At 35.4% G+C, this 14,566-nt stretch overlaps 1 protein-coding gene across 1 annotated transcript; it reads left to right on the top strand.

The window, feature by feature from the left end:
- The first annotated feature begins 1,916 nt into the window (after positions 1–1,916).
- LOC128550700 (uncharacterized) lies at positions 1,917–9,530 on the top strand. Its single transcript, XM_053530267.1, has 2 exons — positions 1,917–1,991; positions 7,942–9,530. The coding sequence occupies exon 2, from the start codon at positions 8,221–8,223 to the stop codon at positions 9,463–9,465; it is 1,245 nt and encodes a 414-aa protein (XP_053386242.1). The 5' UTR covers positions 1,917–1,991; positions 7,942–8,220; the 3' UTR covers positions 9,466–9,530.
- Positions 9,531–14,566: the final 5,036 nt, after the last annotated feature.

Genomic DNA, 14,566 nt, shown 5'->3' with positions numbered 1-14,566 from the left:
AAAAATAACAAGATGGTGTGATCAGTGGAATATGAGAATTGCTCCAGAAAAGACTGAAGTCCTTGTTTTTGGAAAGAATAGAGATAACCTTGATCAGACAAATACACACATTTTCCTGAAAAACAAAGAAATCACTGTTAGTAAAAGTAAAAAGGTTTTAGGGATAATCATTGATGATAACCTTAAATTTGAACAACATATCAAGGAGAAAACAGCTGCTGGTTTTGGCGCTTTAAAAAGTATAGACATGTTTGTAACGCAAAACTCTGGATGTACTCAGTCTACCTATATGAAACTATATAAATCCCTTGTCCAGCCAGTTTTTACCTATGGGGTGGCAGTGATTCCTACAGCTTCAAGTGACTACAATAAATGCTTCGGATCAATTCAGAGAAGTGCCATGGTAAAGGCGTCAGGTTGTCTGTCTAGTACAAGTACAGAGGCACTAGAGATCCTCACAAACTGTTTACCATTGGACCTGCAGATAAAATTGATACAGGCACAAGAGGTCATCAGAATTGCAGAAAAGAGAGAGACAGACCCTTTAAAGGAGGAATTTAACAATTGGCTATCTGACACTAATAGTTATAAAGGGAAACCAACTACCTTCCAACTGCTCATGACAATATTTAATGAACTGAGGGGCACTTTGAAGCTTGAAAATATAGAAAGAGAATTTGAATATAGCAGAGAACATTATGGTTTGTCAAGAAGGAGGGAACATGTGCATACAGATAATTTCAAAGTAGACAAAGATATGCAAGTAGAAAATATCAGAGAGATAATAGATTCTTGTGATGACAACACGGTTTTAGCATTTACAGATGGTTCAGCACTTGGCAACCCAGGTCCCACTGGAGCAGGCGCTGCAGTTTACTTGGAAGGCTACTCTTCTATACCCATCCTGCTCAACAGGGGAGTAAGCAAAAATAGTAACAACTACTCAGGGGAAATAGTGGGAATAGAGATAGCACTGGAATTTCTGGCTGATATAAATACAATCACTGGTAGAAAGATCCATATATTTATATCTGTATACAGACTGCCAAGCTGCAATCCTGTCTGCTTTTTGCAAGGAAATCCCCACCAACAAAATTGAGGCCATCTCTAACATCAAGAAATATTTAGCTGCAATTGAAGAGAGACAAAATCATACAGAGGTTCACTGGATTCCTGGACACAAAAATTTGACTGGTAATGAGCTGGCTGACAAACAAGCAAAATTGGCTGCAACAGAAATGAGCATGGCAGAAACAGAAGAGACAGTGATGTTAGATGCTAGAGAAGCTGTGACTGCTATGAAAAGTAAGGCTGTTAAAAAATGGAACAACAAATACTTTTTATCAGATAAAACAGACACCATACAAGAAATTTTCAGCAGGGCAGGATCAAGGAACTGTACAGGAGAAGAATACAGAAAAAACTTTTCAATAATAAACCAACTGCTGTGTGGTCACAGTAAATTAAGAAATCATTGGTCTAAAATTGATAAGAACTTATCCAAGTATTGTGAACAATGCCAAATTCCAGAAACAGTTGATCACTACATTTTCAAATGTTTAAGATTCTCTTCACAAAGAGATACACTTGAAAGGACAGTTGAGGACATACTATACAGGAATAGAATAGACTGCAGCACCATTTCCATGTCTACACTGGCAGGAGAAATAGAGGATGTGACAGTCACTGCAAAAGAAGAACTTGTCAAAGCTTTTGCAGCATTTATAGAATCATCAGGCAGATTTTATTAAATGACATTGAAACAACTTCCCTCTAATTTAATACAATATTTTCATATTAATAAAGAAGCAAAAGTGAAAAAGCACATTGTGTAAGCAACCTGTGATGACAACGATAATGCACATAGTGGTCAACGCTACAACAAAAGCGGAAACGATCTACACACACACACACACTTATTTCGTTAAATGTGCAGTTAAACTGTCAACATGTAATGTTGTAATCTCTGAAAAATATGTCGAGAATAAAAGGTATATTTTGCATTCTCTAACCAGTTTTGAGTGCAACGAAAATCCTTGTACTGGGAGATAGAATTCAAACTTGATTAGATTTCGACCAAACGTCTATTTCGGATGACATATGTAGAGACCGTACCATAGCTCTTCGCATACTTTGATTTTTCAAACTAAAGTGATTTTTACAAGTGCACCGGTTACGATAAAAATGTAAACAACGGACTCTGTCTATGAAACTTTGAAATGAATGAATGACAGTCGATCTTAGTCATAATACTGACTGACAGTGAATGCAAATGACTCCATGTGTTGCAGAAAGGTATTTAGTTTGTAACTGTAATTTCCCATCAATTGAAATCCTCTCAAAACTGGTAAAATAATTACTTATATTTGGACAAAACTCACCGTCTTTGCCGTTCGACAGCTGCAAAAAGGGCAAATATAAAAGATTCAGTGTAAGTAATATTTCACTAGTACTACCAGTTAGTAAGTTCATACTCTGAACAACACGTCAGAGAAATTTGGGCAGATTTGACCGATTATGACGTTGGCAGCATTACATTATATTTTTTCTTTACACAAAAATTGCCGTTAGGTAACAAAGCGAATACGCCAATAGTCCGGAGTTCACCGATTATTGTTCCAGTTCACGCAATGTAATCCAGCAATTAAACTTCATAGCTATTAGCTTCTGCTGTTATAGGGAAGTGGGAGAGTGTCTGCCTTAGGTGTGAGAGGTCCTTGGTTCGAGTCCCAGTTAGAGCTTAACTATTTAGATTCTGCTAAAGCATAGTTTTGCTGTTAATAGACTGTTCCAGATGTTCTAAATTTTTAGCACACAGTATCATGGATCATTATTTAGCAATCCAGATCAAAGTTGAATGTTAAATCAAATGCACCCAATTAGAAAATATTGACTATATTATGTCCCTTTGATGTTTATGCTCTCCATGTTCAAGAAGAGTTACATTTCCTTGATCACAAAAAAATTGTTTACATGAAAATATTAAATGCTCATAACTCCACACTTCTGGTTAAAATATTGTCTGTATTTCTGTTTTTGAGAAATATATGGACATTTGTATTCATTTCAAAGCTTTTTAACTTCAAACCTATGATTTGAAAAATTTAGGTACTATCTCTAACATATGTTTTTGGAAGTGGCTAGGGGTCCAGAAACCGGAACTCTTGACACAGAGACTAGAGGTTCTGTTACTGGATTTACAGCTAACCTGTATATTGGTTGTCTAAAGGAGTAGTATCTCTAGACTGTTGTCTTTTGGTGCGAAAATTGTCTACACAGTATAGGGTTTGTATACCGACCCTTGTGTAAGTGACCATACATGACTCTAATTACCTCCCCTGAAGGTGTGTCCATAGAGTCATAAGCAACAACTATTTAAATTGGCAAAATCGAGGTACTTCAGTCTTAGAGGTGACGCAGTGGTCCAGTGGTAACACTTGACAATGAAACCAGGGTTGTGGATTCGAGGCCCCGCTCCTCCAGCTAAAAAATACTAACATTGGGATAAGAGTCCTGTGTATTGGTGTATGGGTGCTTTACACCAGGCATGTTAAAAAAACAAGGGAAGCTTCTGGAATTGGAGCATCTTCTGTATCTTGGCTATCCTCCTACTAACAAATACTAATAGTCTTCTGGAGGAGTCACCCATATGAGTAACTGGTGCTGACTATACTTTCATACACACACACACACACTTCAGTCTTACAAACATGAGTCCAAGCATAATGATGATTTAATGGAAAACTATTTCTGAATAGCAGATTTATTCTTGTGCTTCTTTTTGTGTAGTATGCGATATGTCATTTCATTAGCTCTAAGCAGTACCTGAAAGAAATCACCCACTGACCTATGTTATTTATCTGTTTTTTGCCATGGTGACGTCACAGTTTTATTACGTTTAATACTATTGGAGCATTTTCATTCACCATCATGTACCGGTACCAGATAGCAGATGATGGGGTGAGCAACGTCTCAGTCTAATTCTAAATGTATTAGCGCGATAACCATGATAACATTTGAATATGCATGTACAAGGACCTAAAGTTAAATTACAACATTTGAAAAGAAAAATCTAGGGAGAGATCTGTCCATATCTATTCTCATGTGCTTGTTCCTTCCTGAACACCAGGAATACAGTTTTAGTGAACAAATCGAGCATGACTTCACACTGTGCTAAATGCTGTATGTTCATGTATACATGTATGTTTGATAGCTGTCCAAACAGTGTTTTTCTGTAGGTTTTATGCAAAACATGTCAAGTAACGTTTCTGTTCACAAGATGAATGTATTACCTACAGTAAATTAAAATATTTCTTTCGTAGCTAATAATTTATGTTAGGATGTTTTAAATCACTAATGATTATGCCTGTTTTCAGACATGGCTGAGTTGGCTTAATATCAGACTGAAGTGAAAGTGATAATTACGTCACAAGTTGGACTTCTACGACCCTTGCTTACAAGTCTGGTGCTCTATCAACTGAGTTAACTGGGCTTCTGGTTAACCAGAAGCCTCGCATCACTACACTCCTCCTAAGTTAAACCTTATTGTATAATCATAGAGCAAGGCATCAGCTATTCAGCTTAACAGAGTATAGCCGCTGCAAATACCGCATGCCCTATAATAATTATAACTGTTCATGTAGATTTCCTTTACAGTGGAATTGCAGAGTGAGGCATCAACTGTTTAACTTCCAAAAGAGTACAGACCCTGCAAACTGCATGCTCTACATAACCTGGGCACTGTAGCCCGCTTCCAATTTACCTTGTTGCCAATCTTAAATTTTGGATGAGAAAAACTTCTTCCCAGAATAGGATTGGAACCTATGACCCCTGCTTACCAGTCAGGTGCTCTACAAACTGAGCAAACCAGGCTTCTGGTTAAGCCCCAACACTACACTTCCCTGATTCTTAAGCTAAGTTAGTATGTCAGATGTAAAGCACCCATACATGCATGGAACTCGTATCCCAGTAGCAACGTTAGGAAGTTTTAGTTGGAGGAACTTTTTTTTTTTATATCACTTACCAGAGAAAATGTTGGGGTACAATATTAAAACTGGGTGTACATGTACCACAGATGATTAAATACAAGCAAACTATTTTTCGGCGAATGCCGTTATAAGAACGAATTCGTGACCTTTACCGACCCATGCCACGTGACTTCAGTTTGCAAATCAAACTACTTGATAACGCATTATAGATAATTTATCAAAATGAAAGATTTATGCAACACGCTGCCTGATTGGACGAGAGTGTCAATTTGTTTCACTCTGCTGATTGTGCTACGCTGAGTGAAATGTAGACAAAGCGTTTATCCTGAACGACGCTGTTCACAGTTTTAAAGCTAACTTTCGCTTGAAGTGTATTTAGCAAGAATATTGATATATCTCAAAATGATAAGCAAGTTTAATAAATGTGATAAAAACCTGTTCAAATACCAACATATACCAAATTAAAGAAAGAGCTGAATACAGTCTGCGTATCACATTAATAAGGGTGTGATAGGAGTCTTCTATGTAGAGAAGTGCTTTTTAAAAGATTTTCCTTGTTACACTTGTCGTCTGTATATGAAAAGGTTTCTTGCTTTTGTGACTTATTCAGATTGCATATTAAAATGAGTACTTGTTTGCTTTAATATATTTGTTATAAATTATTTAACTGATTTATTATATATGAATATTTTTCTTTAGTATGGTATGCAAATATTGAACTCAGTTGAAATTTGTTTTATTATGTATATGCTATATAATGACTGATATGCTGCATACAGTTTTTCTACTTGATATGACTACGGTCAAACTTTGCTTATGAAACAGAAATATTGAAATACTGAATTATGGCCCCTTTTAACTTACAGATATTTTGTGTAAACTGTTTGACGTATAGCTTTGAAACTGAATACTTGTTTATTATTAACAGTCTCTTAATCTTTGGGCAAGAGTACATAACTCTGTCAAGTATTTTGGATGAATGAATGCCCTTTTTGGACTTGGAAATTGATTCAGTTTTTTGTTAAAGTCCATGTTTTGTCAAAACTGTAAATTGACTTGTGGCTTTGAAACGGTGGACACTTGTTCATCGTCATGATTTCAGGGTCATTGATTTTGACTCAGTTATGACCCTTTTTGACATAGAAATTAATAAAGTTTCACGTTCCATTCCATATTTTGTCTGAACTGTTTGCTATATAGATCTAAACTTTGAACACATGTTTCCCATCATGGTCGCTATGTGTAGGCAAGAGAACATAACTTTCCTACATACATTTTGTTAGCTTGTCCATTCAAAAAATAAAAACAATTAGGAACCCATACTTGCATCACTACATACTTACATCTTGGAATAGTCGAGAGCACTGTCAACAGACAGCTCTTGTCCAAGTTTTTTCTTTCTCGGTACACCAGATCGACTTGGTAACATCCTCTCTGTAGTGCATATTGTCAGTTCAGGTCTGTTCTCTGTCCTTTTTGGGGCAAAAAGGCTGTTATTTTCCCTTACACCATTATTAAATACACATACACTGGGACAAGTAATGCAGACTGTGTTACTTCCCCTTATCAGAACAGTAGATTGTTTGACAATATGCCTGCACAGAGGTTAATAGTTTGTATCAGTGCCAACCACATGTATTTAAAAATTTCAAAATCCTTAACCTTTAGCCTTCTGGCGGCAAGTGATACTGCCTATGTGACCAGTGCAGACCAAGATCAGTCTGCACATTCGTGAAGGCTGGTCATGGTATGCACTGTTCGCTATTCGGTCTGTAAATGTTCAGTGAACACCCCTTTGAATAATTAGTGGTACTGCCCAAATTGAATGATGGACCAGTCCATTTTAGAAATTTGGCAGGGCAAAATTAAGGGAGTTCTAATACACAAGTACAAAATAGTCTGGACTGATGTCGCAGGATAAAAATTATTCTACTGTGTTTCAGTTTTATGGTATTTTATCATTGTCATAAGTTAAAAATATAATTCTTTAACAAAGTAAAAAGTATCACACCGTTAAGTTTTCACAGCTTTAACATTAGTATGAACTTTCTGAAACTATCTAATTGAGAACAGCAGATTAATTTTTTCCATTACTTTCTATCATCCCAAAATCAGCTCCTTTCCCAATATTTGTACTAGTACAGATGATAAACACGAACAGATGATAAAGTCAACCACCTTCAAATTATTCAATTGCTATTGATTTTTTATATAATTGAACATGCCGTCTAATAGCAACCACTTACAGCACCAACTGGTGTAAATAAAAACAAAATTGGTAAATATTCTGTATAAATAAATGATTTACATTTGTCTGTTTAAAAAATATTTATCCAAAAATACTGGGGAAGAGGATGTTTTTTTTGCACATGCTCACTGTCAACATATGAAGGCCTGACATTGGGTCACTTTTCATTACTTGATCGGGAATGACTGTTGCAACATTTTTGGGAAAGTTTCAATATAATACTATGGAGAATTGTTTTAAATGACAAAGTGGTCGAACTTATCATCAGTCAACATTCGTACAGTCCCCATTTTATATACCCCTTTCAGGGCCTCACTTCTTGTGAGTTTGCTTACTAAATATAAATTTAAATTATGTCAGTTATTCAGTAAGAGCTAAGCTTTATTTTGATACAAACCATTGATAACAATTTGCAGGAATAAAAAAGTTACAGGTAAAAAACCTCATTTTTTGTTCGAGTTTATCTTCAGTACCAGTAGAGAAAGTATAAAAAATATTAACTTCTTGTTTGGTATTTTAAACATGTGACTTTTTCATTTAAGGCACATATTGGTTCTAAAGGTATGTTTTAACTAGTCTACTATAATAAATCATGAATATCATAAGAATGCCTTAACTACACTGAGCAAAAGCATTGGTCTATTCAACTCCACCTTCCACATTTAATCCTGATTCTCCTTATGCAAATATGATTTTATTTTTCAGGATTCATCTGCAAGATGAAATGATGCAACAATTACAGTATATCCCAGGAGTTAACGTGCAGTTGATTGGATCATGGCTGTGAAAGAGAATTATGAAGGAGATCACATCTAAAAAGGGGAGTAGTATTAGCAGGTTATCAGTGAGAATAGAATAAAAGTACTTAAACGTTGCTTAAAAAGTATTTGAAACTTTGGTAAAAAGCTTGAAGGAGAATATTCAAGGGAACTAAAGCTGAAAAGAATAGCATGTCATACGAAGCTTGGCTTGGACCTGTAGATAATGAGGGTAAAGAGACGTTGTGGCTGTAGTCGCCAGAAGTTTCTCATCTTTTTAGTTGTGTTTGCAATCAGTTTTGTTACTGTAGTTAACATTTATCATGAAGAGATTTACAAACTTCAGAAGGAGTACAAGCGAAATATGGACGCTGAAATGGATGTTGATTCGTGGATTAGACAAAAATACTCACACTGCGATGGTCACTTCACTGCATATGGTCAGCAGTTTGCAGAATTACATGATGTCATTATCCTTCCGAATGACAAAAGCTTTTACATTCCATGTAAAGATATTGAAAGCTTGAAATACACTTTTGACTTTGGTAAAGAAGGAACACATTTGAATAACTGGATGGAAAAGATACAACCTTTAAAAAAAGAGGAAATGCCAAGTATGGAAACAAGCGTGAAGAAAAAAATTATGGTAGCAGTACAGAGGTACGAGTACGCAAATTTATACCATACCATGACAGACTGGTATAATGTTTTTCTTGTGACACAGCTGTTACATATTGATGTTGATAACATTGAAGTCTTGCTGTTTGACAATAGTACAAAAGGGCACATGGATGATACATGGAACACACTTTTCGGTGAAGCTTTTAAAGTGCCTTTATTAAAGAAACCAGTCATTGTTGAAAGGCTTGTTTGGAACATTTTAGGATATGAGAGTCCGGTGAATTATCATGGATTACAAAATTTGCCATATGTTGAGTCATTCCATAATTTTTTTCTCAGGAAGCACGGTATAACAGATTTAAAAAACCTGCATTGTGATAGTTTGTCAATATTTTTTCTTTGGAGGCGAGACTATATTGCTCACCCTAATAATCCAGGTGGTGAGATATCGCGGAAGATAATTAACGAAGACAAGCTGATAGAAAGTGTGAAGAAACAATTTCCGAAAGCAAAGGTTTTTGGTGATAATCTGGATCATTTAACATTCCAAGAACAAGTAAAGATAATCGCTAATACAGATGTTTTAATCTCTATGCATGGGGCCGGTCTTAGTCATATTTTTTCACTGCCATCACATGCTTCTGTTTTAGAATTGTTCCCATTGTACTGGATGAAATATCCAGTAATGAATCATTTTGAGGCCATGGCCAGGTGGCGGGGCCTTAAATATTCCTCATGGCAGAATCTGAACCCATCGAACGAAGTGGCACATTGGTATACCTATGTGCCCCCTTCTGTTCTTGTGCAGCACATTCTAGACCTTTATGAACAAATGTGTGCTGACAGATGATAATGTTATTGTTGGCATTTTCTTTATATAGCAGTGCAATTATAGTGTTCAGTCATATTCTAGTACCATTTTCTTATTTGCATATTTTTTATTATGAAACCAGTCAATACCTGTTGAGGAAACTTGTTTATCTAGTTTTGTTCTATAATTTATCAAATTTCCTTTGCTTACTCATGGCATTTCATCCTTCTACAACACAGGCCAATATTTGGCCACTTCCCAGTTGAAAACAGGGTTATTTTTGCCAATTATATTTCACAAATAAGATTAGCTTATTTATGTTTGGGTTCAAACCACCAAATTTCTTCTCTGTTGCAGTCATCTTTCATAGAAGGAAAAAGTGTTAGTTTTAATAAAGTGCTCAGAGCAGCTTTTTTCCCAAAATGAGCAGTTATTGTGTAAGAACTTCCCAATTAAAAAAAAAAAACAAGGCCGCTTTACTATTTTCTGATGTAAAGCCCTGCTACTTTGACATAATTGTAATTTTTGCGAAGGATTCATGGGAAGTTATCTTATAATATTTTTTTCAAAAGGAGAACAGCATCAAATCATCATCATTTAACTTGGCAGGTACATTCAGTATAAGGGAACATGCCCTTTAAAAGTGGTAAAGCCCTTGTTCAAAGGTCAAGGTCACACTTGTGGTTCAGTCTTGATATCCTTCTTCAAGTATCATTATCACAGGTAACAAACTGGTGTGTCCTAGTTGGCCCATCTATGTCCTTTGGACAAAACTCGTTTTTCGTTTGCTGTTTCTTGTCAGTTACACATTTTATATCAGTTTATGTTAAGATAATGATAATCAAAATTCTCAGACCGTCTGTGATCAAGTAGTTTTAAATCATGTCTAAGTATAGTCTACACTAAAGGAAATTGCTAAAAGTTTCTGCTTTGCTAACTCATAGGAACCTGCATACTATTAGGCAAGTTTGTAGTTTTAATAATAATGTCACCTTTGGTATGTGGTAAATATGATAATGTTTTGTGAACTGCGAATACGCCTTAACTTCTATCGTGTCCTGTTTTGTAAAATCGATTTCACAAAACAGTGCAATTATATTTGATGGAAATTGAAAATTATGGTGAAAATAACACATTTACAACAACTTTTGGCAATGGTTTGTAAATTTATGCATTTGAAAAAAAGTTTTTTTTATTGTTGCTTACAGAACAAATGAATCTATAATCAAAATATCTGTGCCCATGCATAAAGTATAAGGGTATTTAGCAAGTTTATGCAGTGTATTTAGTATTACAGTAACTGCTATGAGTGTCATTTTGAGTTAACCCTTACCCTGCTAAACTTATATAATGAACTTGTCCATCTTTCAATTTGGACAGTACCATTAACTGTTAAAAGGGGTGCTTACCAAAACGATACTGGCAGAATAGTTAACAGTGCAGATCATGATCAGATTGCACAGATGTGCAGGCTGATCATGATCTACACTGGTCGCAAAAGCATACCAATCGTGTCCAGCATGGTTACTTAAGGGTTAAATTTTCTTGGTAAACATCATAAAATCCTTTGTAGAGCAAACCCTACTGTGAAGACTGAAAGTTTTTTATTTAACAGGACTGGTGATATTTTTATGAGCTCGACCATTCGAAGAATAGTCTAACTGTTCTACTCACCCTGGCGTCTGCGTCAGCGTCGTACCTTGGTTAAAGTTTTGCATGCAAGTACATACAGCCTAATTTAAAGGCATATAGCTTTGAAACTTATTTTAGCTCACCTGAGCATTGCTCAGGTGAGTTTTTGTGATCGCTCAATGTCCGGCATCTGTCGTCTGTCAACATTTAGCTTGTGTATGAGATAGAGACTGTATTTTTCAAATGATCTTCATGAAATTTGGTCAGAATGATTACATTGATAAAATCTAGGCCAAGTTTGAAAATGGGTCATCTGGGGTCAAAAACTAGGTAAATAGGTCAAATCAAAGAAAAACCTTGTGTATGTGATAGAGGCTATATTTTTCAAACGATCATCATGAATTATGGTCAGAATGATTAACTTGATGAAATTTAGGTCAAGTTCGAAAATGGGTCATCTGGGGTCAAAACCTAGGTCACTAGGTCAAATCAAAGAAAAACTTTGTGTATCCGGTAGAGGCTGTATTTTTCAACTGATCTTCATGAAATTTGTCAGAATGATTACCTTGATGAAATCTAGGCCAATTTCTTAAATGGTTCATCTGGGGTCAAAAACTAGGCCACTAGGTCAAATCAAAGAAAAACCTTGTGTATGCGATAGAGGCTGTATTTTTCAATAAATCTTCATGAAATTTGGTAGGAATGATTGCCTTGATGAAATCTAGGTCGAATTTGAATGTGGTTCATGTGAGGTCAAAACTATGTCACTTGGTGAAATTATAGAAAAATCTTGTGTATGCGATAGAGACTGTATTTTTCACTTGCTTTTCATGAAATTTAGTCAGAATGAGGTCTTGATGAAATCTAGGTCGAGTTTGAATAGGGGCATCTGGGGTCAAAAAGTAGGTCACTAGGTCAAATCAAAGAAAAACCTTTTGTATGCGATAGAGGCTGTATTTTTCAATTGGTCTTCATGAAATTTGGTCAGAATGATTGCCTTGATGAAATCTAGGTCAAGTTTGAATATGGGTCATCTGGGGTCAAAAAGCAGGTCACTAGGGCAGATTAAAGAAAAACCTTGTGTATGCGATAGAGGCTATATTTTTCAATTGATCTTCATGAAATTTTGTCAGAATGATTGCCTTGATGAAATCTATGTCAAGTTGAATATGGGTCATCTGGGGTCAAGAACTAGGTCACTAAGTCATATCTAAGAAATACATGTTTAAACTTAAGAGACCACATTTTAAGTCCAATCTTAATGAAAATTGGCCAAAATAATTGTTTCCATGAAATCACTAGGTTAAACAATTTTTAAACTGTTATAGTGGTTTTTCAGGTGAGTGACCTAGGGCCATCTTGGCCCACTTGTTTCTTTTTCTAGGTCAATTACCAACCTCACTGGGTCAAGTTCCATAACTGACATGTATTTTGAGCAAATTATGCCCCCTTTTGGACTTCTTGGTTAAAGTTTTACATGCAAGTGACTATCTCCAAAACTAATGAAATTACTGGATTGAAACTCGACAGATATTTTAACATTTAGGATAACATTTTCCTGCTTCTGGGATAATAATAATAATAGACGAGCAATGTAATGTATTTTTGAACAATAAAGTTTACTGCTTTATTTCTTTTACATACAATTTTAAGTACCTGTTTAATGGAACTGGAAAAGAATATTTGTAAGCCAATTCACTATCCCCACACCACAACCCTTCATCAAAGAAAAAGGGTTATTAATCATTATTTTGTTTATTGTCTGTCGATCATTCCATCTGTTGTTCCTCTGTTTGGCCGGTGAACCATTTGTTGTTTTTTGCTCACTTGAGCTCAGAATGCTAAAGGTGAGCTATTTTGATCACCCTGTGTCCGACATTGTCATGCATCAACAGTTTTACTGCAAACACTCCAGAGGTCAGTTTTAGAGCAATCTTAATGAAACTTGGTCCAAACATTACCCTCAATAAAATCTCGAACAAATTTGTAACTGGGTCATCTAGGGTCACAAACTAGGTCACTAAGTCAACAGGAAAACCTTGTCAACACTCTAGAAGCGGCAATTTCTGTTTGATCTTCTTAAGATTAAATGCTTGTCTTTATGAAATCTTAATCAAGGTCAAAACTGAATTACCTGAAATCAAAAACAAGGCCTAATCGTGTTTACACTCAAGAGGCCACATTTTATGTTTGATCCTCTAAAACCTTTGTCATAATGTTTGTCTGTAAGAAATTTAAAGTTAATTTTAAAACTGGGTTCTACAGTTCATTAGGCCAAACCATAGTGAAACATTATTCATGCTCTAGAGGCAGCATTTACATTTTACTGTACAATGTTCATAAATCTCTGTGATAATGTTTGTCTTTTTTATGCCCCCAAAGGGAGGCATATTAGTTTAGGTTTGTTTGTCACAACGTTAACTTTTTGCATGAAGGCACTTTACTCGCGAACCACTGCACCCAGGACCTTCAAACTTCACATGCTGATAGTACTTATTGAGTACACGACCCCTACTGACTTTGAGGTCAAAGGTCATGGTCACCAGGTCAAAGGTCAAGGCGCTGTGGGGGCATTTGTCACCATTAGTGACAGCTCTTGTTAAAATCTGAGTCATGTTCAAGACTGGGTTACCAGAGGTCTTGAACTATACAAATTGTAGAAAAGAAATGGGTGGTTTTCAAAATAATGAAGCTTTTTCTTTTCTCTCACCTTACTTTAATTCAGTTTAGTTTTAGAATGTATTTTGGGGCAAATTATATCCAAATCAATGTAGTCAATAAATGCGTGCAATTTCAGCTTAATGACTCAAACAGTTTTGAAGTTATATTAAATTATATAGCTAATTTTGTCCCCTGTGCACCCAAAAAAGTGTGACATTTTACATGAAGTATAGTTTTCAACTGTGGCTTACTTTTTAAAACCATGCTTTTTTGTTACAGCTTTGGCTTTTTCGTGTAACTTAAACTCTGCACATTTAAATAAAATACTTCTTTTCATTACCTACATCTTATTGTTACCAATATTTCACATCTTGTGATGGAACCCCCTTCACAAAAAATAGTGAAAAAAATACTAGATTTAAATGTTGAACACTACAATTTCATAACCCTATTACTTTTCTAAAGTCTTAATGTTTTTCTAAAATCTTTATCCTTTCAACTGTGAAGACACAGTATGATTTTTTTCTTTAATAAATCAACTTTCTCAGAAACCTGATGGATGTCTATACACCTAAAAATGTCCCCTGTGCACCTTTTCAGTTGTTAAGTGTCAGATTTCTTTTATTCTTTAAATAAAATGGGATTTTACTTTATTTTCCTTGAAAGGGAGTTACAACAGATACAAAAGCAGCATTCAACTTCACATATTACTGACTGTTAAACATTCACAGAGCCAAAAGTGATGTCCCCTGTGCACCCTTTTTTGACATTATATCAATTATCATAGCATTACTGTAATTTGTGGAGGCAGTTCTATATTCTTAGCAGTGTGAATGCAAAATTTAGG

Source organism: Mercenaria mercenaria, chromosome 18, assembly GCF_021730395.1.
Source record: "Mercenaria mercenaria strain notata chromosome 18, MADL_Memer_1, whole genome shotgun sequence".
NCBI classification, from domain to species: domain Eukaryota; kingdom Metazoa; phylum Mollusca; class Bivalvia; order Venerida; family Veneridae; genus Mercenaria; species Mercenaria mercenaria.
Note: the sequence above shows the minus strand (reverse complement) of the source record. Positions and strands in the feature narration are given on the sequence as shown.